This window comes from Bacillus rossius, assembly GCF_032445375.1.
Source record: "Bacillus rossius redtenbacheri isolate Brsri chromosome 4 unlocalized genomic scaffold, Brsri_v3 Brsri_v3_scf4_1, whole genome shotgun sequence".
Classification (NCBI taxonomy): Eukaryota; Metazoa; Arthropoda; class Insecta; order Phasmatodea; family Bacillidae; genus Bacillus; species Bacillus rossius.
The window spans coordinates 967659-995151 of NW_026962010.1; the positions used below are offsets into that span (position 1 = coordinate 967659).

Consider the following 27493-nt stretch of genomic DNA (forward strand, 5'->3'; position numbering starts at 1 on the left):
TTAAAAAAAAAAAAACTATTTATTAACACCACTTTAATCACAAATCCAATGCGTCAACTACACTGAATGATTTCCCCGCAAGTATTGAGCTGTTCTTGCAGTTCTTGATCCACAAAGCCACGCATGCTACAAACTTGCCGCACGGCTTCGTTCGGGTGACACCACACGTTCGCGAGCAGCCACACGCACTCCTTCCTCACGTGCGGGCACGACACGGCGAGCAGCGACTTGAAGGCACTCGTGGCCTGCGAGGAGAGGAGTTCCATCGCCCCCGTCCCGTCCGCCCCTGCCACCAGGTTGCCAACTATCCTCAGGAGCGCCGTGACTCTCGACAGCTGCTGGTCGACGCTGCTGCCACTCGCCGCGAGGTCCACCAACAGTTGGCAGCACCGGGAGACCAGGTGGTTGCCGACCAGGATGCCCGAGGAAGCTGACGGGAACGAGAGGAGGAACAGCAGCCAATACGAAGCCGGCTGGAGCTCCAGGAGTTGGTGCGTCTCGGTGGCTACTTTTGCCAACACCTCCGGCCTGTACGAACAGAACAGAAACATGTATGCATGCTGCATCTTTCCCTAAAATGAACAATTCCCCATTAAACTTTGGCAAATTACACACTCAAGTTTTTTTTTTTTTACATTATATCATCAATTATTCTGGATAATTTATTTTGTGGACCCACTAGTCTAATCTCTCTATATAAAAATCAATTGCTGTGTGTTAGTCTCGCTATAACTAGAAAACGGCTAGACCGATTTGAAAGATTTTTTTTGTTCGCTTCATTACACGAATGGTTTAGGGGAAAAAAAAACCATTAAGAAAACTCAAAGGTACAGCAGAAAAATCGAAAAAATATAATTTGGTAATTTTGTATCAGAAATGCCACTTCAAATTACTTTTGTATGTTTCTATGTTTGTCCTCTATGTGTTCCTAAACCACTGGTCCAATCTCGATGAAATTTTGCACACTTTACCTTCCAAACACGAGGAAGGTCACGGTCTAGGTGAGATTATGATAACACCAAACCTTAAAGTAGTTTTTAAGGTGGCGCGCAAGTCGTATGGATAGTTACCTGTAGGTATTTTATAGTATTTCCTCTTTGCTATAGTCCGAATAATAATGGCAGGAGGGAGGGTGGGACAGAGGAAGATAGTGGGAGGGAGAGGGGGAGAGGAAGGGAAGGGGATATATAGAAAGATAGAGTTAGGTATAGAGAGCTCTATACAGATAGAGAGATATAGAGTTATAGCAACGCATGCTGGGCATTAGTTAAGTCTCTATGTATATATAAAAATCAATTGCATTGCGTTTGTCTCGCAAAAACTCGAAAATGGCTTGACCAGTTTGAATAATTATTTTGTTTTGTTTGCCTCAATACGGGGTGGTTTAGGGAAAAAACATTAGGAAAAACCCAAAGAAATAGCCGAAATAATGAAAAAATAAAAATTGCTAATTTTGAATGGGAATTGCCACTTCCGATTACATTCAAGAGATTGCGTACGTGGCGGACCTTTCGTTTGATAGCTGCGCCATGCATAACTATTTTTCCTCTGTGTGTTTTTCATTCCGTGCAGTTGTGTGAAATCTATTACATTGAAATAATTTTTTTTCGTTAAAGAAAGGTAGTGGAATTTGAGAAATGATTCAGTTAAAGCAAATTTAATTACATTTTGCGAACATTCATTTTGATCAGCCATTCAATTAAGGTAAATTGACTTTGCAGGCATAGACATAACCACAAATACATTAAATTTGTTTCAGCGAGACTCGAGGAATAAGAGCTGCGCCATGCATGACTGTTATTCATTCCGCGCGGTTGTGTGGCATCTGTTATATTTAAAAAAATTTTTTTTCGTAAAATAAAGGTAGTGGATTTTGAGAATATGTTTGCTGAATTGGTTAAAGCGAATTTTATTACATTGTGCGAACATCCTTTTTTGATCAGCCATTCTATCAGCGCAAAATGACTTTGCAGGCTTAGACATAACCACAAATTAATTCAAAAACCAAACAAAACCCAAACCGCACACGATGCAGTTAAAATTCTCGATCTCAATGAATTAGAGTTGGAAGGTTGATAGGGATTGATAAATCGCTCATGAAGAGTTACAATCTAATTAAATTTAGGTGCTACGAAGTTCACCGGGTCATCTTGTGACTTAATAAAACTGTACATTATGACACTTATTTTGGAAGACTAGGGTGCACATGGTTACTGTATAAATTGAACTTCAAAGATTACAAAGCAACAGGTTTTAGGTACAATAATAAAATTTAAAAAAAAAAATCTTCAATCCACGGTAGTGTATGCTGGATGGCTTCTTCGCCAGGAAGTGAGTGGCGCGAGGGCCGGACTTACGGCATGGCGTCGAGGCCGGCGCTCACGTAATGAGTGAGTGCGTACACGAGCGTCGACGTCAGCATCTCGTCGCTGGTGTGCAGCAAGCGGAGCAGCTTGTCCAGGACCCCCTGGTCGTGCAGTATTTGCCAGCAGGCGTCCCCGCCACTCGCCAGGTTGCCGACCGCCCACACGCACACGTCCTGCGTCGGCAAGCACACCCCGCCGTCTCGTCACAGCCAGCAAGCACACCCTGCCGTCTCATCACAGCCAGCATGCACACCCCGCCGTCTCGTCACAGCCAGCAAGCACACCCTGCCGTCTCGTCACAGCCAGCAAGCACACCCCGCCGTCTCGTCACAGCCAGCAAGCACACCCTGCCGTCCCGTCACAGCCAGCAAGCACACCCTGCCGTCTCGTCACAGCCAGCAAGCACCCCCCGCCATCTCGTCACAGCCAGCAAGCACACCCTGCCGTCTCGTCACAGCCAGCAAGCTGTAGGAGTGGGGCGCACCCCAACCTTACCCCAAGATACTTGGATCACAAACACAATGCACCAACTACGTCCAAACATTCTTCTGCAAACATCAAGTGTTTCTGCTCCACGTACTTTAAACTCTTATTACAAAGTAACTTACTTCAAAGCGTTTCTCACTTTAATAGTCTATGTTCTTTACTTTTACAGCCTTAACCAAAGAATATTTTAATCACACAATCTGAATTAAGTGAGAAATAGGTCGTGAAAGAATGTTAGCATAAATTTGGTATGTATGAATAGTTTTGATTTCCTAAAAGATAATTAATTATATTTAAAAACAGTTCTGATTAAAATAAATCAATAGCTGGAAATGTGTAACATTTAATTTTTAACTGAACTCAATAAAAAAGACAATCTTTACAACCCATCACATGTGTATGTATCAAATTTAATGAATGAAATTTGGGCATGGTATCCCATGTTAATGGCAATATTGAAAGTAGGTATTCAGTGGTGATATTATGAAAATTTATTATCTACCAAGTCTTGTGTGAAACATGCAGCGGTATGGACAACATATTCACAAGCACAACACCAGGGTGGCCACACAAAATCTCAAATGAAATTCCCTGACTTTTCCAGGTTTTTCCTGACCAAATTAAAATTCTCTCCGACCCTTATTTTGCACTGTTACACTACTTCACTTTTAAAAATTAGTCAGAATTCTTTTTTCAAACTGCAAGTATTCAACAGACAAATGAGTAAACAAAGATTGATCTTCATTTTATTAAATGTAGGGCAACATAATTGTGATACATGGGTCATTTCAGATTTAAATAGACATTTCACACAAACCAATTTTACAAAAAAAAAAAAAAATTCTTTTAATCTTGAAATAATTGGTTTGATGTTATTGGTAAAAGGTTTAAGAACATAGAAAAGCTGCCAGCATCACACATTTTCCCTTAAATGTGATTTGGGAACAAAAATCCGCATACATGAAACAAAAAATTTCCGCTGTTACCAATAAAAAAAATAAAACATTCCTCAAAATAATAACACTAAAAACAATTTACAAGCATAATGTTACTTTAGTAGTTAATTTTAACTAATGTAAACATTGTTTCATTTTTTTAAATTAAAATGTAAAGAAAAACTTCATCATATATACCCCTCTGTAACAAAATGTTCTCAAACAATTACCATTGTCATGTTGTCTTTCTTAATATTACCAAAACCCACATGTATAGTTACAAGATATTAAAAATTAATTTAACACATTTAAATCCTAGCATTATAACATCCACTTTGAAATAAACACAAAAATATTTCTGGTAACAGAGTAAAACAATCGTAACATAGGGGAAAACACTAAAATACTGGCTCTATTACATCATATACTGTCACTGTGCAACTTAAGGCTTTTCAACAACATCGATTCGGGTTTCAAATTCATAATATATTTGTACACCTTTCATTTTTAAAATTGGTGTATTCAAAATACCCAATACTTGACTATAATTTACATATGAAACATCATTATCTTGTATTTTGAACAACTTCCCACTACCACCAACACTTTTCATGTACATCACTTTTATGTCTCCATTGTCTACACTAGTTTGAGCTACTGCAACGTACTTGGATTTTATGGGTTTTCTTTTACCACCAAGCAGCTCTACAAGCAAGTACTGCCTTTTTTTAATGCTAGACAGGTGACGATTCTGAAACACTGGGAATTCCGACACAACATTTTCAAGTTGCACATCTATTTCTTCATGATCAGATTGTTCATTTACATCCACTTCTTCACTTGAACTATCATAAACCTCACAGTATTTGAGTTTTTGTTTAGTCTTTGCTACACCTAATTCAGAACCACTGGTACGTTTCAACTTTTTGATCTATGTCAATGAAGTGCTGTATGTGTTCACACCAAAACATTGCAAAATCCTTTAACTTCCCCTTTATGGCAAACTCACATCTCAATAATGCAGTACTCCTTTTTCTTTAGCAATCAATTGGTGCATTTTCAATGTACCTGCCATGACTGGTATGTTTGAAGCAAGTGCCACTTTGATACAATCAATATCTTCTTTTGTAACCATGAAGAGTTTTATTTGTGTTCAAAGAAGTCCAACTCATTCTGAATGTCTTGTTTGTTTGCTACAATTCTATCAGCAGTACGCTTTAAAGTACCCCCGATCCCATCAGCTGCTCCTTTGCCATGACCTGACTCAAAGTAGGACCAAGTTCCCACACTAAATCCATATTCAAATATTTTATGACTGAAGAGATAAAATTTTTGCTTCTGTCAGTAACTCAAAATAACACAATGGTTAGTTATATAGTATATGTAGCGCAAATTCACAAGTTGGTTAGTTTATCGCATTTTATCGTTGGTAAACGGGTTTGTCGCATTTATTCGCGGCTATATCATTAAAACGATTTTTCATCATCTCTAATTATAATAAATATTCATGCTTCTTTTTTTATTTTTACTTCATGACATGTTTTCCAATCATTCTCTAACAAGGCATGATATTACAAGAAGCTTACCAGAAATTGACCATTTTAAAGAGTGGTTATGTTAAATATATTAAACAAGAGAAAATTTGTGAGAATATAGTGGTAAGTTACGTTAGCGTCATTAAAAACACTTTGACGTCGACCCAAGTGCCTCCCTGGCTTCCTACAGGCCGTAATGATGCGCCGACGCCCCTCCTGCCAGTTACGCGTGTGCGGGGCAGTGTAGCCATGGAGGGGGGGAGGGGGGGGCAGGCAATGAGCGGGCGCGCAACGCAGCAGTCGGCAGCGAGCGTGCGAGGCAGAGTTGGGAGGACATGGCCACATGGCTCGAACCCCTCTACCCCAGAGCAGCCGGAGCACCTAGTACGCCACAGGAGCTCAGCCTCGATGATAACAAGTGGCGCCCAACTAGTGTGGCCACAATCTTTAGCCAGTGCAACGGACAAAAGTGCATAATTGCAGTGGCGTACAGAATCGTAGGACGGGCCGTTAACCACGCAGGAAACAGGGTGGCGTGGTGTGGAAGCGGGCGCGACAACGGGCGATGATGCGTCACGTCACACGCAGGGATCAGATCGTGCGGCGAGATAGCAAGCCATGGGAGGAGTGTCGCCGCATCTTCGCATACGAGCTTATCGAGCGGGGGATAATATTCGAGCTTGCCGACGGGCTCTGCGGTATCGGGTGAAGAGTGTCACCATGGACTCCGAGATGAGCTGATCCTGGGCCTACCATGGTTGGTCCAGGAGGATGCCACCATCGACATCTGGCAAGGTAAGCTGCACGTGGGTCGCCAGGGCCGTCGCACGGTGTATGGCGTGGGTCGAGCGGTTCCCGCCCTTCCCTCTAATCCGGTCCGATTGGAAAACATCGCCAATGACGTGCCCCCTGAGTACGTCACCCTGTCCGAGGACGTGCTTTCACAGCATCCCCAAGTCTTCGCCGCCACAAACATGCTGAGACGAACGACGATGGCAGAGCACTCTATCTCGACCCGGCCCCATCAACCTGTCTCCGTGAAGCCCCACAGTTTTGGACCTGTCGAGCGAAAAGCCATACAGGATCAGATTGCGGAGATGCTCAGGGATGGGGTGATAGAGCCTAGTGTATCCCCCTATAATAGTAGAGTGGTTATGGCCATCATGAAAGACGGTTCTCTCCGCTTCTGTGTGAACTTTAAGCCCATAAACTCGGTAACTATCCCTGCACCCCCAACCCTCATAAACATTGCAGATGCCCTTGCGGGACTGGGGGACGCCACCATTTTTACATCATTGGACCTAAAGAGCGGCTACTGGCAGGTCCCAGTCAAACCCGAGGACCGCCCCGAAACAGCCTTCACCGCCCCGGATGGCCACAGATTCCAGTTCTGTGCCATGCCGTTCGGGCTGATGGACGCCCCCATGACCTTCCAGACCATGATGGTCCGCGTCCTGGACGGGTCCGTCACGGCCTACATGGACGACGTGATCGTCTGGTCCAAGTCGTGGGAGGACCACGCGCGACACCTCGCCATGGTCCTCGAGCGGGTGGGCGGCGGAGCTCCGATACTTGGGACATATCGTCAATGCGGAGGGCTGCCGGCCACTGCCAGAGCACTTGGACCTGATAGAGACTAAACCCGCCCCACGCACGAGGAAAAAATTGCAGTGCCTCATGGCTCATGGGCCTCTTGAATTGGCTGCGCTCCTTCATCCCGGACTTCGTGACGGTGACTGCCCCTATCACAGACCTACTCTCGCCCAAGACGAAGTACAGGTGGACCGCCGAGACAGACCGCGCCCTGGCTGCCGTCAAGCGCCTGTTCCGGGAGAGTCACGTCCTCTCACGTATAGCACCAGGAGAGCCCCTGTACCTGCAGACGGACGCCAGCAAGGTGGGCATGGGGGCGGTGCTATACCAGGTCGGCCCCGACGGGAAACCGAGAGTGTTGGAGTACGCCAGCTCCAAATTGGGGCCGGCTGCGAGGAATTATGACGTAAGTGAGCAGGAATGCTTGGCGGTAGTGTGGGTGGTCAGCCGCTACAGGCACTACCTCGAAGGCAAGGAGTTCACCCTGAGGACGGACAACCAATGCCTCAGATGGCTGAATACCATGCAGGAGTTTAAGTCCAAATATACTACGTGGGCCATGACCCTCCAGAACTACGCCTTCCAAGTTGAGCATGTGCCATTGAGACGAACCAGCTCGCTGATGAGCTTTTCTGGCACCCTGACCCGACCAATGTGTATGAGGATGAAGGGTCCTGGGAGGACCTGGTTCCCCCTCAGGGCCATTCCTTCCTCCATAGGGGAGTCGTCCGGGTGTGCGGCCCAAGAACCCCAGTCCCAAACAAGTAGACACCCTAGCCGACCTCATCAGTGCGGTTCAGCAGGTGCAGCCGGGAGACGCTGCGGAGGTGTGTGGCACCCAGGTGTTGCCGTACCAGAGGGCGGTCGACGGGGTCCTGCAGAGTAGGGCACCTGCAGACATGGAGTCGTGGTGAATCTATGCCCCGCGTACTTCCATGAACACCAGCTCGCGGGGCACCCCGGCGCGGAGCAGACGGCAGAGGCATTGCGCACCAAATTCCACTGGCCGGGGGTGACCCGGGACATCAGGGAGTACGTGGGGAGATGTCTTCACTGTCAGCACTGCAAGGCGAGGAGGTTGGATGGCGAGGAGCAGCAGCATCCCAGACGACCCCAGTACCCCTTCCACACCATATGGGCCCTTATCCCTGGAGCAGCAAGGGGAAAAGGTTCCTCGTGGTTGTCACAGACCTGTTCAACAGGTGGGTGGAGGCCTACCCCGTCTCCAATGTCCGTTCAGGCACGCTGATAGCCCTGTTGGAAGGGGAGGTCTACCCCCGGGTTGGTTACCCGGCGGTGGTCTTCAGCGACAACGGCTGCCAGTTCACAGGAGCCAGGTGGAAGCATGCATGTCGAAGGTGGGGGGTAGACCACCACACTACCCCCACATACCACCCGAGGGCCAACCCAACCGAGAGACGGAACCAAGAGATCAAGGCGCAGCTCCGTCTCCGGTTGGATGAGGACCACAGCAGTGGGACACGCATATTCCGGCCCTCCTGTACTGCTTGAGACATAGGACGAGTACGGTCACGGGGTACATGCCGGCAGAACTAGTCCAAGGGCAGAACTTGTGCGCCAACATCCCCTGTCATCAGGCACCAAGAAATTCTGCGCGGGGTTGGCGCCAAAATGGGCGGGGCCCCGACTGGTTCTGCGTCAGGCTGGACTTATGTCCTACTTTGTACAGAAGCCAAGCGGCAGACCGGCGAAGATACACACGCGTAACGGACACGGAGGTGGACACAGGGCTGTCCAGAGGGAAGGTAAAGCCAACGACTGTACCAATGCCATCTCATTCTGCAGAAACCAGGGCTCCAAAATCATGTAGGGGGAGACATCCACAGGCCCCTAGGGAGGTAGGGGACTCCCAATCGGACCCGTCGCCCACTGGCACAGACACTGCGGAACACATGGACTTGTCGGACTCGGCCCCAGTTGACACCACACCGGATTTGACACCACCTGATGCAACAACGGACTCGATGCCCACGGCTGCGGGAATGGGAGTGCCAAGTAGGGTCAGAGGGGAGGGGGCATGTCAGGGGCTTCATGCCCAGGACTTTTGGCAGGGCCTGGAAGCGACCCTGGACTATCTGGAGACGGGATGGAGAGGAGGGGCCACCAGTGACGGGGGGCGGCGGGAGCCATCAGTGGCGGAGCCCAGGGACAGCGAGTGTGAGGGGTGGGTAGCTGAGGCGCCTCTTCGCCTTCAGAGCACCTGGACGGGAACAAAGAAGACCTGGGTGACTGTCGTAGAACCGCACTCGGAGGACAAAGGGGAGGAGTTTGATGAAGGACAGGGCCTCTCGCATCCAATCTCTGAGAATGGCATAGACATCTCCGAGTGCTACCTGTCAGATGGCGAGACGAATCTAAGGGACGAGGAGGGGTACTACCCGAAGCCAGAGAGGCAGAAAGCCGTAAGCGAGTACATTGCTGACGACCCGACCCCCACACTGTATGTCTTGTATCCGCAGGCGACGCCCACCCCTAGGGCGTGGCCGCTGTCTATGGTCCTCAACTCGCAGGCAATACCCACAAGGTAGGCGGGGAGCAAACCCGACCCTTCAGGACGTCCCTTAAGGTCACGTAGTATCCCCTACTACCTGAGCGATTGTGTGTGTCCCACCCTAACCATGCCAGTATGCCACAACAAGCCGAGACCTAGGTGCAGTGTTATGAACTTGCTACCCTCCTGGGAAGTAGGGGGAGCACATAGGTTCTGTGACACTGTAAACCATCAAACAGGTGGGTGTGGCACCACGTGTCCGGGTGGGCGTGGCAGGAGGTGGGCGTGGCCGGGAGCCACGTGGAGGGAATCCTCAGGTGGTTGTTGATGTCACGTGGAGCGTCGTCTGCTCGTGCAACGGCATCTTGGTTATAATTTAAGAAGCTGAGGAGCGCTAGTGTTGCGTGCCATATTTATTTTTACAAGTACAAAAATGGGAGGTATCGCGGCGGCGGGGATTCGATCCGTCAACCTTTGGATTGGTAGTCAGTAATGCTAACTACACGGCCATGAGGCCAGTTGGAAATAATAATTTAAGATGTTGTATACATGCTTATAAAAATTTTGTTTTGTGTTGTGGAAGTTTTAAAAACGTATGTAATCCACCATGTTAATTTTTTTATAGTACTAGGCGGGAAATTTAAATTATATTGTCGGCAGCTGTGCGGCCGGCAGCTTTTTTATCAACATTGAAAAAAAATAATAATTTCTGCTGCTAGGAAGTATCCAGAACAGCCAACTTTGAAAATAAAATAATTCTATAGATGACAATCGATAGCAGTAAGCCGCCATCTTGTAGCACAGCAAACGAGGCAGCCATAATTTTTTTCATTATAGCCATTGGTTTTTTCAAGTTTGAATATAAAAAAATTATTTCGGTAGCCACTACTCTATGACTATAGTAGTAGGTGCCAAATTCAAAACACACACTAGAGGGCAGCCATTTTTTATAGTACTAGACCAGTATAGTCATATTATGCTTAATTTGTTATGTAGCATGTCTTCCATCTTGGATACCACAATAATGAAAAGAAAAAAAGAGCTATAGGCATTACCTATACTTATAGCATTATTTATGTGTTAATAATAATACTTTAGGTATATTTAGTACTAGTCGGCGAATTCAAACACAATTTTTTTTATGTGTTAAAGACATATGTTCTTTTGTAGTGATATATTTATATTGTTTTTCCAGTAATTAAATATACAGTGGAAATTACTTAAAAAAAAGTAATAATATATCACCCATTTTATTAGAAGTATTCTTATTACGTTACACACAGTTGTCATTATTCATAACTAAAAGAATTTTTTTATTAAAGAATGTCTTGTGCATATAGAGAGTATTCTCTCTTATAGTCATTATATTAATTTTTTTATATTGCCAATGCTGTATCGCGCAAGCCTCGCAGAAACGTGGCGACAGCGCTGCCCCTCCTGATGTAATAACAACCCAGACGGCCTCCCGTTTAGGGACCGTCAGCCAGCGCTCTGCGCCCGTTAGCAAAGCCTTCAATTAATATTATTTAGATTTACCTCAAGTTAAAATACTTTTTTTCCACACTTAAAATATTATGTGTACCTGTATACAAATGTATTTTCTCTCAAGTTAAAATATGTATCCCCCCCCCCCCCCCCCTTTTAAATATTACGTGTATGTATATGCATTAGTTCAGTTAATTATAAAAATAGTATTTCAATTTAAAAATAAAATATTATGTGTAACAAAAATTTTTTTTACTCCAGTAAGTGGCAGGAAGTTGTGTGTGTGTGTTATTAACAGAGTTACCTGTACCTGCCATTTGATTATTGCCAGGCAAAAGTAACTTGTAGTATTATTTTCTTCTTTTGCGATAGTCTCGTTTACGTAACATTTCTTTTAAAAATAAAAAAAATTTAATGTATGTATATTTCTCACATCAGTTTTAATATCTCTTACGAGTCTCGTTTACGTAACATTTATTTAAATAAAAAAAAAATAAAAAAAATAATGTATGTATATATTTCTCACATCAGTTTTAATATCTCTTAGGAGTAGTGCATTGCTACAAATTAGATTAAATATTACGTGTTTTTTTCCAGACAAAAGTAACATCCTACGTGTTACAACAGTCAACGAATTTTAAAAACTTTTAAACCAGACACGTCTCTCCCCCAATCACAGAGGGGAGGCAGTCGACACCAGCTCGCCACCATGACCGTGTAGTTCTTTACACGTATTAAAAATTACTTGTGCCTAGTAAGTTACCAGCCACAAGTAACGTAAATAGCATATTGGATATTGAAATAATGTAGTCAACACATTGATATTACTTTGTTAAAAATTTTTGTTTTATTTATCTCTTTTACCAAAATTATCCCCCCCCACCCCGCTGGGCATCCATCGCCATCAGCTGGGCCACAACCTTGCCGCTAGGCAGAGCCGGCACCTGCTGCTGTGTATCAGGTAGCCGGTATCCTCTGTATTCGTCGGCTGTTAGCGGCCGACCCCAGGGACATGTCCCAGAGGGGCTGGCCACCAACAGAAGCGGCAACGTAGTGGCCGGCGGTGGAGGAGGGGGAGACGACGGCCCTTCCTTCAGGTCTTCGGCGAAACAGCCCGCAATGTCGGGTGGAATACCCGCCCACTCTTCAACCTCTTCCTCGAAGAAAGAGGCAGCCAATGCTGATGGGATCCTCTCCATAATGGGTGGGGAGACCTGTAGAACGTCACACAATTTTCAGGCATCCTATCAAGAGGACGATTTATATATTATATAAAAAAAAGAAACAAGATAGTATTTTTTATGTTACTTTAAATCAGGATAGCATGTAAATTAATATACTTTGAGATGCTATCAAGGCAACTTGAAACAAGCTAGTATTTTTTTTATGTTACTTTAAATCAGGATAGCATGTAAATTAATATACTTTGAGATGCTATCAAGGCAACTTGAAAGAAGCTAGGGATGGTCGGGTACCCGAAATTTCGGGCAGTGTTTCGGGTATCAAATATACCCGAAATTCCGGGCGGGTATTTCAGTGCCCGAAAATATCGGGCACCTTGGAAAACGGCAATACCGCATGGCGCAAGTAAACAAAGCTTCTTTTTTTGGAACGCGCGGCAGCTGCAGGAACATGCCACGCCGCCGCCGTCCCGGCACCAGCCGGTGAAGTGAGTGTGCGTGAGAGATAAGATAAAGAAGGTGCCCGGTCAGCAAGTGTGTTTGTGGGAGGGGGAGACAGATATAAGAGAGCGAGCCCTGCAGCAAGCGGAAGTGGTCAAGGTCAACATTTACCGTTACTCTCGCTGGCTGACACGATGCAGCTGGTCGCCCGCCTCTCTCTCTCACACACACACACACACACACAAACGCGCGCGCGTACGCACGGCGGATGCTCACTGCTCAAGTCACAAAGTAGTGTTCAAGGTCGGTGGAGCTGCTTGCTGTGTGCGAGAAGGATTATAAGCTGACTTTAATTACACACATTGTAGTTGCGTGGCATTTGCAGAAAGTGGTTGTGAATTGTTTCTATTTAATTCATGTCATTATTTTACCAAAATGGATACCAGTGGAAGTGTAGGTCAAACAATCAACAGTGACAATGAACCTTCAAGCAGCTACCCAAACACAATTTAGTTAATAATCACTTTATTTCCAAGATTAATATGCACTCTATTTTTTAGTTTAATGTTTAACTTTCATATCAGTGCGGTATAGTAAATAAATAAAAACAGTTCAGGTTTGTCAATGCAAACTTAAGTACGACTATTTTATGTTCAAAATTTATTTCATTAACTGATTTTGATGCCCGACCGAGATTGCCCGAGCCCGAAAATTTTGGACAATTACCCGCCCGAGCCCGCCCGAAGTCAAATTTCTCTGCCCGACCATGCCTAAAAGAAGCTAGTATTTTTTTACATTACTTTTAAATCAGGATAGCATGTAAATTAATATAATTGGGGATGCAAGCTATCATGGTAACAGGGAGTATTTTACAAACATCTCTACACCTTTTCTTTAACATACCGACGGATTTTCTCTCCACATGCATAATGGAAAGGGTCAGTTTGCATGACATGGCGCGGCGCGGGGGAGGTGAACACACCCCTCGGGATTATTCTTTTTGTGGGAGGAGGTGGAAGAAGCGCTTATGTGTGCCTTCGACCCCCCCCCCCCCCCCCCACACACACAGATACACTTGAAGCCACCGCATTGAGGTTACATCAGCAGTGTTTGTCTCACTGGTGAATGTAATCGGAGGAAAAATGGAAGTGTGTACAATTATTAGGGAGGATCGGGCGAGGCACGAGTTTGAGAAGGACACAGATCTTTATGCCCCCAAGGTAATGTGCTGACACCGTCTTCAGAAAGCCAACACTTATCGTCTCCTGAAGACAGTGCTACCTTGTTCACTCGCTCCGTAAACACGGCGTGGCCTCGCGAACGGAAATGGAATTGACTGTCTATAATCCAGGAATTTTTAAGCAAGTAATCTAGGTATTGAGGGAACAGAAGTGATTGGATTATGTTGGCCTTAACTCCTTTCGCTTTACGCATACAACAACCATCCTCCATCTTGTATGCGTAGAGTTTCGGGCGAAGACCCACGTATTCCGTAATGATCTTGCCAGTGGCCTCATCTTTCATCACTCCTGTTACGCCCTTGTTGACTAAGGGGAAGCGTTGATCATTATCTGGCTCATAATTTGATGTGTCGAAACGTGAAGCTAAGTCGGGACGAATTGAATAATAAATGTTATCACATTGAACGTGGTAAAGCAATGAATCAGTGTCCGAGTACAAGAGATGCACAGACTGTGGAGGAAATTTTTTTTTGCATATAGTTATAATGAAAGTCGTATAAAACCAATTTTGACAAATCTAAAATGACGACGCCCGGGTACAAAGGTTTATCGAAGGTTATCGAACCTTTCTGCAACTCTATAAGAACTAAATTTTCATCAATGACCGCCCCACACTGAACGTAGTGCCGCAGTGTTTTAGCATTGACAACATAATTATTACACGGCGCGAGAGTTAACAATAATTTACTCATACGCCCGTTTGGCGGTACGCCATTCACAGGGGCGAGAGGCAGGTCTGATAGGCGGTCGTGACAATCATCGGGAAAGGTCAAATCCACTTCCACGAAATATGACGTATCGCCATCTATGCCAATGGTGTTGAAATCCCAACTCGCATACTCATTCCTGGGAACCCACTCAAATTTGCCCACAGGAAGTTTATCTAACATTGCGTGAGCATACAAAGCGTTTACATTGAAATAGCAGATGAAAGAAGACGGAAGGCTCGGGTCGTGAAAGGACATGTAAAAATTATTGGCTTTCGCGTGACGTCGACTTACGTTGGTTATACTTCCACGAACGGCTGACTCTAGGAAGAGGTATATATCCGGGTCAGTTATCAGCTCAAGACGTGCTCCGGTTTTAATTAAAAGTGCATCCCATGCAAGCGAGGGGGCGGTAATGTAATGGGCAGGATCTAATGAATAATACTGTAAGGAAAAGAAACGACTCGAATATGTCAGCCAGCAAACAAGTATCCACCTTAGGATATGATAACTAAGCGCGTACTCTTTCAATGTGACACAATGGAAGGCGTCCCAAGCATTTTGAGCGTGAGTATAGTCCAGATCACTCATGTCCATACCACTCATTACGTTATGGAACGCTTCCTTAGGTGATAGCGAGGCAGTCTGCAATTGTTCACTAGATTTAACAAAATCATAGGGAAACACACCTTTACGTGTAGCTAACTGAAACAGTGGAAACATTGAACGGGTGACTTTCAATTTATCTGGCATGAGATTGCCAGCAAGAGTTTCCAGAGATGAATTTAAAAAGTTAAGTGAATGTATGAACCCAAGACGCACAGTGCGCATGCCTCCTTGCGCATTACCTGAGACAGGTATGTATTTGGTAATACACTTGTAGCTCTCCATTGTAACTCCAAGGACTTTGACCTCTCTGGGGTTCTACACAACGAAGGAACCGTACGGCTGTGAAATCCGCCGCGAAACTGAATGTTTCTTTAGAAAGTGGGCATCGTAATTTTAGAAATTATGAAAAACCGCGACGAGTTGATTCTTTTGCATCCTGAAAGCTAGGTTGCATTTAGAATGGGCATAACCACGTATTTCACCAGACAGGTGACAGTGATCGAACACTGTCTGCCCAGCCAATACCTGCTGACAGATATGGCAGTGTGTTTGACTCGCAAGCTTTGCAGAGACGGCCGAAGTTGGTGTCTTAACAGCTATGGTCTTTGAATAAATATCGCAAACCCACTTTGACATTGAAACTAATTCTGTGACCATTTCAGCAATACAATAATTATCACCCTCGAATTGCACATACTTGGTCAAAGAGCTATCGTACCCACACATTAACACATGCATAAGGCACGTGTTCATTTACCCGTGTGGTGCTAGAAGACTCGTCACCGGCAAACAGGTGGAGAAAGGCTTAAGGTAACACTCAGTGTCACAGTACGCAATAAAGCCGAGGCGGTCATGTTTTGCAATGTTTGTAAATTGCAAATATTTGTTCTCTTCTGTAGGGAAACAGGACCACACTGATTGATGCTTGTGCCGGAAATTAGGCATTTCGACACCTTTTTTTAAATTTTTACTATAATTTTAAATTTATTTTTGGAAATTTTATTTTTTGCATTTATCTGGTTGCTTTGTTAGGCCGGTGTACGCCACGTGTTTATACTTTGTGCCAGTGGACTGAAGCACCTTTTTTCAGGGGCCAATCTGATATTTTGCTGTCTAATGTGATCGTGGGCAGGCCGGTTGAAATTTCTCTCGCCTGCAGTCACGTCCCGGGTTTGTAATTTTAATTCACTGCATGACCAAAATTGCATAGAGCAGCTTCTGGCCTGCTAGCTGCTACTTCTTAGAGGCCTGCTGAGACTAGCTAGTCTCGTCACGAACTGGTCTCCAGTGGACCTCCGTTCCCAGCTTAGTGGCGTTTTCTGTCCACCCTCCCCTCTCTCTCTACCCTCCTTAGTTCTGAGAAATCAAGCCAGGAGCAGTGACCTGACGTGAACCTAGCCAAGACAATGGCCTACTTCAAGGACATTCTCCCTGGTCCTACAGAGACCTCCACGACATCTAGCGGCAGAAAAGGCCACTTCGGGCCTGGTCGCCAGCGTGCAGAGCACACGCTCGTGACACCTGGTGGCAAGTCAGCTCACCGCCTCAGTTAGTTCCCGTTTATGCCGCTAGAGAGCAGCGCCGAGACGCCATAAGGCACTATGCTTTCGAGTCGCGTCCTGTTTAAGTCGATTCTTTGTAGCTTCCTGTTACCGCCGGTGGAGAGCACGCATGTCGTGTTGTTGTCACGCCTGCCTCGGGCACCTCTGCATGTTTTCGGCCCCGAGCCGAACCTTCCCCCTCCTTTTCCCTAGGGCCGACCATCCGATTTAATTAGGAGCCTTGTCCGCTATCGCCGGGACTCAGTACTCTGACCTCGGCTACTGACCACGTCTTCTCGGCGTCCTCTGCGCTAAGAGGCTTTTCGCGGGAACGGCGAATTCGTGTGCATAAGAGATGTAGTCAGTTGCCTTAAGGGATGTGATCCCATTTGTACAGTAGCCAGTCAGATGTAGTCTTTAGAAAAAGTCACGTTTAGTTAAATTTTAGTTTTTTTTTATTTTCCTAAAAATTTGGTTTCTTTCGTGCATCCGCGATTTCTCAGTGCGCGCCATCCTGATGTCGGCGCGAGACATCTCGTGAGCCCTGAATCTACACCCTGTTTGGTGAGTAATCCGGCCTTTTTTTCTCCTACCCAAATTCCCGTTTGTTGGCCTTTTGCGCCGACTGTGTATGACTGTCTGGAAGCAGGTCTAATTCGTTTTGAATTTGACTTGTGTTTCAGACAGGGTCCCAGTGCTGGGGAGACAAATTGCTCCCCGCATGTTCTTCGGGACCTCCAGCTGATTTCCCCCCTAAGAAGAGTTTTCCTCCCGGTCCGACGTCATCCTTTGAAGACCCGGGTGGTAATGTAAAATAAACATCCCCCCCCATTTATAACTACGAACTACATTAAAAGAATGAGTAGCCTACCAGCGAGCAGTGACTTAAGAACTTAATCCACAAGAACATGTAGAATCAAGGAAACTAATAATCTATGTAATCATTGGGCGAATCAAATTTGGTGTAATACTTCAAATTTTTGTTTGTGTAATCATTTGTTTGTTAAAGTGTAATATGTATTGTTTTAAATAATTTCGGGGCGCCCCCTTAGCTTTGTTACTTACTAAGATCTTTATTGTCATGTCGAAATAATGCGAAAACAAAACCTCTTCATAATAAACCAGGAAAACCTATAGACCAAGCTACTGATGTAGTGTATTTATTAATCATATACCTTCTTCTATTTAACGATCCACGAACTCCCAAGTGGCTTGTGTGTAGGGAGTATGAAATTTTTCTTGTTCACCGCCTCGTGCCCCCTCTGGTAAATAATTTTAATTTTCTTAATATTTTTTGCCCAGCAGTTTCCAAGGCCTTTTTATTAAATTAAAATAATATAATTTTGAGGCACGAGGGGCGTTACATGCTGGCTGCAGAGAAAAGTGTGTGAATTTAATCTGTCTTCGCTTGTAAAATACTGAACACAGTACTCGCAAATCCATTTGTTATCATGTGTCTGGGACACTTGTGAATGCAATAATCTGGACATTGATTTAATGTAAACAAAATGTAGGTGCTCTGTCGTGCCACTCGAACGAATCGCCAAAATATTTACATGTCTCTCTCTTCGCTCAGAGGATACGTGAAGAGGCTGGAGCCAGGATTCAAATTTGCCACTAAAACATTTGTCAACGATATTCCCCTTAGAATCTACGCAAGCGTAAACATTAATGGAAATATCATTGTTCCTCTCAAATGTTTTAATCTGATGCAGAGTGGAGGGAAACGTCAAGCTATTCGTATTAAAATACACGAGTGGATTTGGATACGAAGTGGCTCGAGTAATTCTACCTTCCACCGTCGACACACCTGCCATGACGGAATACAGAAATCAGTGCTGCTCGGGACACTCAATGTTAGCACAAGCTTTCCTATTGACCAAAAACGCCGGCAATTTCGTGTGTGCTGCGCCAACCGTGAAAACTCTTTGACTCTTTTATTACTTTCGCACGGTAAATAGGACATAGGTGACCTAAACATGGCGTGTCCAGGTCGTCATCGTCTCCCAACAAAACATCGTAAGATTTCTTCTGACAATGATCGGTTCCGGTACAGCGCTCTATAAAAGTTTCATCATTTTTAACCCTAGATGTCCTGAGTTCATCAACGGTTGCTGTATGTTTAGCCAGCGGATGGCATAAGTGCACGTAACAGTTCTTATCTTCACAGTGAAACGATGTTAATAGTCTCATGCCAGTATATGGGCATGATTTATCCCAGCACATGCGATAATTGATATTATTGTGACACGATTCAAAGTATACAGGCGGACGTTCACAATCCTTCTCAATGTCATAATATCTAACACGGTATTTGACACAGTGCAGGCTAGAATGCACGTAAAGGTATCTAGTTTATTCACAGTCGTACATTATCTGCGATAAAGTGTCAATTAACCTAGGATCTGATATTCTGTGCTTCTTCGCTTTTTCTCGCCATCGGCGCGAAGCTAAAGAAATAGGAATGAAAGTTTCGGATGCTTTGATTATCACTAATATCATCATCTTAATAACAATTTGCTCATGTATCTACGTCAGTTTGACAAGAAGAGTATATATAGATGTTTTCGATAAAATTCGGGAAAATTTACCAGAGAAGGAAGTTTTACATGAGTTGAAAAATCTGGTATGTCAGTAGTGATGAGCTGAAAGTGTTTTTTACGGATGTGAAGGATCTCATTAGCTCGTCACGTGACTTGCAACGGGGTTTGGGAAGTTACTTGCGTCAGGCGGATAGTGATATGTGTCAGTCATTGGCCAAAAGAGCTGTTGAAGGCTCTGTCAATAGGCAGTTGGTTGCAATAGAAACTTTAGCGAGCTAAAGAACATTTTTCTGAATAAATACAACGAGGCTTTATATATACACAAACAACACTTTGAAGCAATCAAAAATGCTTTGGTCTCTACGAAAAACACTCTGATACGACTGCATACCTACGGCAGGTTGATGCCACGGATCGCGCGACATTTACAGAGCTTTTAACACTCGTGGGCGAGCAACCGAAGCTTGTAAGTAAGGAAATAGTGTCCGGTATGGAATTTCAACTTAATACTTTGATGAGTTCTCTACGCGAACATAATGCTAAATTTATTAAGGAGTCTCTATCGAGTATTGAGGTTAAAGTTGATAGTCTCGTTAGTGGAGCTACTTCATGTTCTCAGTTTCCACATATCATTAATCAAAGCTTGAATGCAATGAGAAATCATCTAGACCTATTGTATAACCTGTTGGGAACGAAGCTAGCGGCCAGACCTGAGAACCAGCCAGCACGGTCACCATCTGTATCGCTTCCGGTTTTAAGAGGTCCGTCGGTGAATTTGCCGGGTGTAAGGCCATCTTCAGCTCCGCTCCCGAGCATTACCGTACCGGTGCAGCTTCCCGTTATTCCCAGTACCACTATTGCGCTTAAAAGGCACCCTTAATGTATAAAAGCCTCTATTTACGCTCACATGAGTCAGTCATGGCTTTAGAAGCAAGAAAGCTCCATCACGTCATACAAAACGTTCATGAAAAATATTTGCTAGCCAAACGTGCGCGCCTGGCGCGGGATGCAGTTAATGAACAGGTATTCAAACTGATCACGTCGCATCTCGAGGGTTCTTCTGCTACCGCAGATAATTTATCGGTTGAGGTGAAAAAATAATCTGCTACACCTATCGCTAAACCTCAGATTAAGGCTTTCTCTAGCGAAGGTGAAGAAGATGATTTACCACCGATTGCTCATTCGGGCAAACGCTTGGGTGCTTCACGTGAGCCATTGGGTGAGGATGCCCGGTCCTACCTAACCGGATTTAATTCTAAGATAAATGATACACCTACGGAATTTACAAACACAACAATCGCTGGTTCTTGGGAAATAAGGAAGTTGTTTTCCTACCTAATAATTTACTTTGCATAGATGATAAACTAATACAACCTTTGCCTGGATTATATGAGCTATTGTTTTTGAAAGAAACTAAGGTGTATTCAGAAGCTGCATTGCGTCAATACACACGCTTGCTGCAGTCTACTAGCGCACGTTTTAAAAGAAATGATGTGTCATCCAAACGTTATAAAAACACCGATAATGAAAAGTTTGGGCTCGTTAAGGCTCTTTGTCCTGCCATTGCTTCCCATGAAGGCAGTGGTTTAGTTGAAAAACTATATTTAAATTGTCGAAAGGAATATGTTTACTGGAACTTGGTAAATTAATTATGTGATCGGCTTAGACTATTACTTGCTTCGCTACAATCCGGGAACACGAGCCATTCAAATGAAGTACTGGCCATACTAGAAGAACTCATAGAATCTGGCTACATTCAAAAATAAGTAAAAAATAAAAAAAAAATAAAAAAAATTACCGCCCGATGCGTTATTGCGCTTGAACTGCACAAAAGCGCACGCAAAGTTTTTCCTCGGAGACGTGTAATCACTCATGGTCTCGGCGATCTTTTACAAATTGATTTGGTGGAAATGCAACATTATCACCGTGCGAATAAAGGATTCAGATATATATTGGTTGCGATTGATGTTTACTCCAAGCGGGCTTACACGGCTCCGGTATTAAAAAAAACCGCGGAGCTTTAGCTATGAAACGTATTCTAAAGGACTCTGGAGGTTTCACTCACGTGCACTCAGACCGCGGTACCAAATTTTATAATAGAAGATTTCAGACATTGATGAAAGAACACGGAATTAACCATTATTCAACCAACAGCGAGCTGAAGGCCTCGGTCGTTGAACGCATCATTAGAAGTTTAAAATTGCTTTTGTTTACGGAAATGTCCGCTCAGGGAAACTACAAATGGCTACCGCTCTTACCAAAAGTAATGGATGTATACAATGACAGATTTCATAGGACAATCGGTATGAGCCCCAACGAGGTGAAAGATAATTAATTCTCTTCTTAAAACTGTTTACAATGTTGTGAAAAAGATAGATCACAGGCGACTTAAAGATAGTGTAGGTGATCATGTACGGGTCTCAAGAAATAAGAATTTATTTGCAAAAGGTTATTCCGTAAATTGGTCCCACGAGATTTTCAAGGTGATAAAAATACGCAACACTTACCCTAGAACATACTACTTGTCTGACCTGGATGGTCATGAAGTTAAGGGTGATTTTTTATTCTCAAGAAATTCAAGTGACAAAGTATATAGACACTTATTTAATTAATAAAACCCACAAGCGACTTCCTACACGTCTTCTAGTCAGCTGGAAGGGATTCCCAGAATCAATAAAAACACGGATATCTATAACCAATGTGGAAGACTGATAAGAGTGGTTCTGGAGTGAACCAGCCTTAACAAACTCTAACCGCGGCTGTCTGGAGACCCTTGGAATGGGGTGTGACAAGTGGTGTGTGGTAGACTCCTGCAGCGCAGATGTTCACGTGTGGGGTGCGGCACGGGTCGAGCAGCCGTGCCCTAAGGTTTTTTTTTTTTTTTTTTTTTTTTAAGAGCTGGCTAGGGCTGGGCTGGTGTCGACTGCCTCCCCTTCTGTGATTGGGGGAGACGTGTCTGGTTTAAAAGATTTTAAAACTCATTGACTGTTGTAACACGTAGGATATGTTACTTTTGTCTGGAAAACACACGTAAAATGTAATCTAATCTGTAGCAATGTGCTACTCGTAAGAGATATTAAAACTGATGTGAGAAATATATACATACATTAATTTTTTTTTATTTTTAAAAGAAATGTTACGTAAACGAGACTCGTAAGAGATATTAAAACTGATGTGAGAAATATATACATACTTTTTTTTTTTAAAAGAAACGTTACGTAAACGAGACTCATAAGATATATTAAAACTGATGTGAGAAATATACATACAGTACACTGCCGATTATCCGCGAAATTAAGTTGCAGGGCCACTGCGGATAGTCTGCAAAAGAGCCAAAAATGGAAAACAAATAAGGAAACATTAATTTCAACTTAAAAATCTAAATATTTATGTACAATAAAAGTTACAATTAACAGTAAAAATTATTAAACGATGCTAAAATTTTATTATTATTCTGTTTAATTAACATACAATATATTTCAGAGATGTAAACATAAAAGTGCTCTGTAATTACTTCCTAACAAGGATACAGTACTGTACGTACGCAGAGACTTCATTAGACACTAAAAAAGTACAACTATTTGAAAAAAAAATTAGTCACTTGTTTTTGTTTCTTGCTTGGGAAACATATTTTCTTAATTCTTGATTGAATATCTGCAACATAAGTTTTTCAGCCAACTGCGCATCGTCGTCTTGTTTCTCTAAATAGTAAAGCAGTCAGACGATGTGTTGCAAAGCCGCTTCGTGAGTCATCTGCGCCTTCGCATTGGGCTCGCCTGTGGTGTTTTACTGTATACTGCACACAATACACTCGTCAGTAGAGTTAAAATTTGCTCACTTGTAATAAAATACAGATTTACATATGTGCTGTATTTTTTCTTAGCAGGTGCGGATAATAGAGAGTTTACTGTACATTAATTTTTTTATATTTAAAAGAAACGTTACGTAAATAAACGAGACTATCGCAAAAGAAGAAAATATTATTACAAGTTACTTTTGCCTGGTAATAATCAAATACCAGGTACAGGTAACTCTATTAATAACACACACACACAACTTCCTGCCACTTAACTGGAAAAAAAAAAATTTTTGTAACAGGATGTAATTTATTTTTAAATTGAAATACTATTTTTATAATTAACTGAAATAATGCATATACACATAATATTTAAATGGGGGGAATAAATATTTTAACTTGGGAGAAATTACATTTGTATACAGGTACACGTAATATTTTAAGTGTGGAAAAAAAATATTTTAACTTGAGGTAAATCTAAATAATATTAATTGAAGGCTTTGCTACCGGGCGCCGAGCGCTTCCTGACGGTCCCTACACGGGAGGCCGTCTGGGTTATTATTAAATCGGGAGGGGGAGCGCTGTCGAGGCTCGCGCGACACAGCATTGGCAATATAAAAAAATTAATATTATGACTATAAGAGAGAATGCTCTCTATATATGCACAAGAAATTACTTAAAAAAAAAATTATTTTAGTTATGACTAATGAATAATGACAACTGTGTGTGACGTAATAAGAATACTTCTAATAAAATTGGTGATATATTATAAATAATATTACTTTTTTTTTAGTAATTGCCACTGTATATTTAATTACTGGTAAAACAATATAAATAAATCACTACAAGAGAACATATGTCTTTAACACATAAAAAAAATGGCGTATGAATTTGCTGACTAGTACTAAATATACCTAAAGTATTTTTATTAACACATAAATAATGCTATAAGCATAGGTAATGCTGCCGAAATAATTTTTTAATATTCAAACTTGAAAAAACCAATGACTATAATGGGAAAAAAGATGGCTGCCTGGTATGCTGTGCTACAAGATGGCGGCCTGGTATGCTGTGCTACAAGATGACGGCCTGGTATGCTGTGCTACAAGATGGCGGTCTGGTATGCTGTGCTACAATATGGCGGCTTACAGTTATCGATTGTCATATATAAAATTATTTTATTTTCAAAGTTGGCAGCTCTGGATACTTCCTAGCAGCCGAAATTAATTTTTTTTCCAATGTTGACAAAAAAAAGATGCCGGCCGCATAGCAGCTGACAAAATATTTTAAATTTCCCGCCTAGTAATATAAAAAATAAACATGGCTGACTACATACGTTTTTAAAAATTCCACAGCACAAAACAAAATTTTTATAAGCATATATACATCATAAATTATTATTTCCAACTGGCCTCGTGGCCGCGTGGTTAGCATTGCTGACTACCAATCCAAAGGTTGACGGATTGAATGCCCGCCGTCGCGATACCTCCCATTTTTGTACTTGTAAAAATAAATGTGGCGCGCGACACTAGCGCTCCCTAGCTTTTCTTAAATTATAACCAAGATGCCGTCGCATGAGCAGACGACGCTCCACGTGACATCAACAACCACCTGAGGATTCCCTCCACGTGGCTCCCGGCCACGCCCCACCCGGCCACGTGGTGCCACACACATCTGTTTGATTGTTTACAGTGTCACAGAACCCGTGTACTTCCCCTACTCTGGGAGCAGTGTGAAGTAGGCCCCCCCAGATCCGACCCCCACTGTGTTCGACAAGTACCCACGTGCGGCGTGTTGTGCCTAACTGAGAGACGTCCGTGCGCATAACGGCCTCGCGGGAGGGGGGGGGGGGGGGCATTTGACGTCGACCCAAGTGCCGCCCTGGCTTCCTACAGGTCGTTATGACGCGCCGACGCCCCTCCTGTCAGTTACGCGTGTGCGGGGCAGTGTAGCCATGCAGGGGGGGTGGAGGTGGGGGGAGGGGCAGCCAAGGAGCGAGTGGTTGTGCGAGTGTGCGAGGCGGAGTTGGGAGGACACGGCCACGTGGCTCGAACCCCTCTACCCCAGAGCAGCCGGAGCACCTAGTACGCCACAGGGGCTCAGCCTGGACGACGACAACTTAATAGTGTAAACGGTTAGTTAGGTTAGGTTACCTAATTTATATTTACTTTCAAATTATATGAACTGTTTGGTTATCTTCATTAAAAACACTATAATATAGTAAAGATGTTTGGTTAGTTTAAGTTAGCTATATTATATTGGTACTTCCTAAACAACTGTTCAAACCATTCTCAGGATTTTTAATGTAGCTAACCTAACTTAACTTAGCATTTTCACAATATCACAGTATTTGTAATCTGTAACCTAACCTCGCCACTTGTATCACAGCACTCTCTTAAAGAATGATTGTAATAAAATCACCACTTGTATCACAACACCCTCTTAAAGAATGATTGTAAAACATGTCAAGAAATAAAAAAAATGTTGTTTGGAGTTTTTTATTAATATTTTTTACATTAACGTGGCTATCCTTCAGAATTACTCAAATAAGACTCGCACCACTGATATTTAGACCATAGACAAAAATATTTGATTATAATAAGCCTCACACCAAACTTAAGACCTGAGGCTCATATTTCAACTTCTATTAATTTTTTAATTCCAGACAAGCATAATCAATCCAAATATAACATGCCTTAAGGTTTACTGTAAAAATAATATAGCATTCTCAGTATCATTGTAGACGAATACCAGTTATTTTTTCCACACTATATTCTTGCCACAAGAAAACTTAAAAGTTTCAATACTTCCATTAAAATTCTTGAAGTAAAATGTAAATAAATGTCTCTACAGATATTAGGCAGAAAATATTTTATTTATAGATTAACTGTGAAAGATATGTAAAAAATAAATTCTGCGTGGATTATTGGATGAATATTGTAAAATGCACACACAATTTTGAAAATGATTCAGTTAACTCACATTTTTATAATGAATGGCCATTGAAGAAACCATTACAATGCTGAAAAAAGCATATCTCAAGAAATTCCCTGACCCATAAAAAAATATCCCTAACTTTTCCAGGTTTTCCAGACTAGTTTCAAATTCTCAGACTTTTTCCGGTTTTCCTGGTCTGTGGCCACCCTGAACACCTTCAGGCCTGAACAGAGGCCGGCTTTGCTCACCTCAGAGCTTCAAGCTGGCTATAAATATTACTGTTGCCTTTACTTTAAAAATTTAAAGACCAGACCGGCTTTGCTCACCTCAGAGCTTCAAGCTGGCTATAAATATTACTGTTGCCTTTACTTTAAAAATTTAAAGACCAGATGAATAAGATTTTTTACAAGATAAAACAAAATTAAAGTTAGCCCAAAGCAGTCTAATGTTTCTACAGTATAAAGTCTACACACTAAAATAATTTTCACCTGAAAGAAGTGAAATTAGAGGTTTCATGTGTATCATGGTTAACTGTAATTGGGTACCAACACAGTGTTCATAAATTGAGGTACGTTATGGGCTGAGACTGGACCCACAGTCCTGTTCACGTGAGCAGGATACCTCTACAATCATGGTCACTGAACTCTTTAAAATAGCTGTAATTCCAAAATTCAATATTTTACTTTATCAAACATCAGCTTTGAACAGCAACAAATCACAAAGAATTCCAGGATCTAAATTAGCGAGCAAACTTCTTCAAATACAGATACCTCACTGAAATTGGATAGTAAGCTCACTCAGCTTCTGTTCAATGAGACTCGCTGATATTCGAGGAAGAGTGAAAGAGTGCAAGAACGACAAATGTACCTCTCACCCGCTGGGACCCAGCCAAGACACTTATAGTCAATAGTGGAAAGAACCTTTCCTGTCTTCTACTAAGATCACGCCACCAAAGTGTCATGAGTGAACCTTGCAATCAGCGAAACTGATACATAATCACACAATTTTTTACAGTAGGAAGCATGAAATAACTCACCACAGTAACCGTGCTAAGTCCATCCAGGTGTGCTGCCAGATACGGTGTTGCTGCTTTCGTTAGGCGGAGAGTAAATTTTGGATCTCCCAATGCCAAGTTGCAGCAACAACAGGCTGCCTCCAGTTGATGCATTGCTTTATGACCTGAAAAAAAAAAGTTTAAAGATTAGGTACTGCTACACATTGTGCATTAAAGACTAAATTGACAATTTAAATTGTAGGTAATGATGCATATAGTAAAAATAAATATAAGTCCTGTTCAGTTCAAGAAAAATTATGCCTTTCAGATTTTTCATTGTAAAAAAAAAAAAAAAAACTTATCACGTACTGCACACTTGGCTGATTCCCAAACATCTCATTTTGGATGACATTCTGATGTGCTTATGAATTTATCTGATTCAAGACTAGTTAATACGTGTTGCGACTGTGATTCAACTTAAGTCATAAATATGGTAGAAATTCTTTCGCAATGTTTAAATACTACTTTAGACATGAATTGCTAACATGTTTTTACTATTGGCATATAATGTCAATGCATCCCCAAAATGAC

General features: G+C 42.8%; 1 protein-coding gene across 1 annotated transcript in view; it reads right to left on the reverse strand.

The window, feature by feature from the left end:
* Window positions 1-27493, reverse strand: part of LOC134541665 (uncharacterized) — a 33534-nt gene continuing 6041 nt past the window's right edge. Inside the window, exons 2-4 of the mRNA XM_063385272.1 lie at window positions 26945-27087; window positions 2358-2539; window positions 1-528 (exon numbers count right to left, since the gene is read on the reverse strand). Coding sequence (XP_063241342.1) covers window positions 54-528; window positions 2358-2539; window positions 26945-27087 — 800 coding nt within the window. The 3' untranslated portion in view covers window positions 1-53. The remainder of the gene's footprint in view (window positions 529-2357; window positions 2540-26944; window positions 27088-27493) is intronic.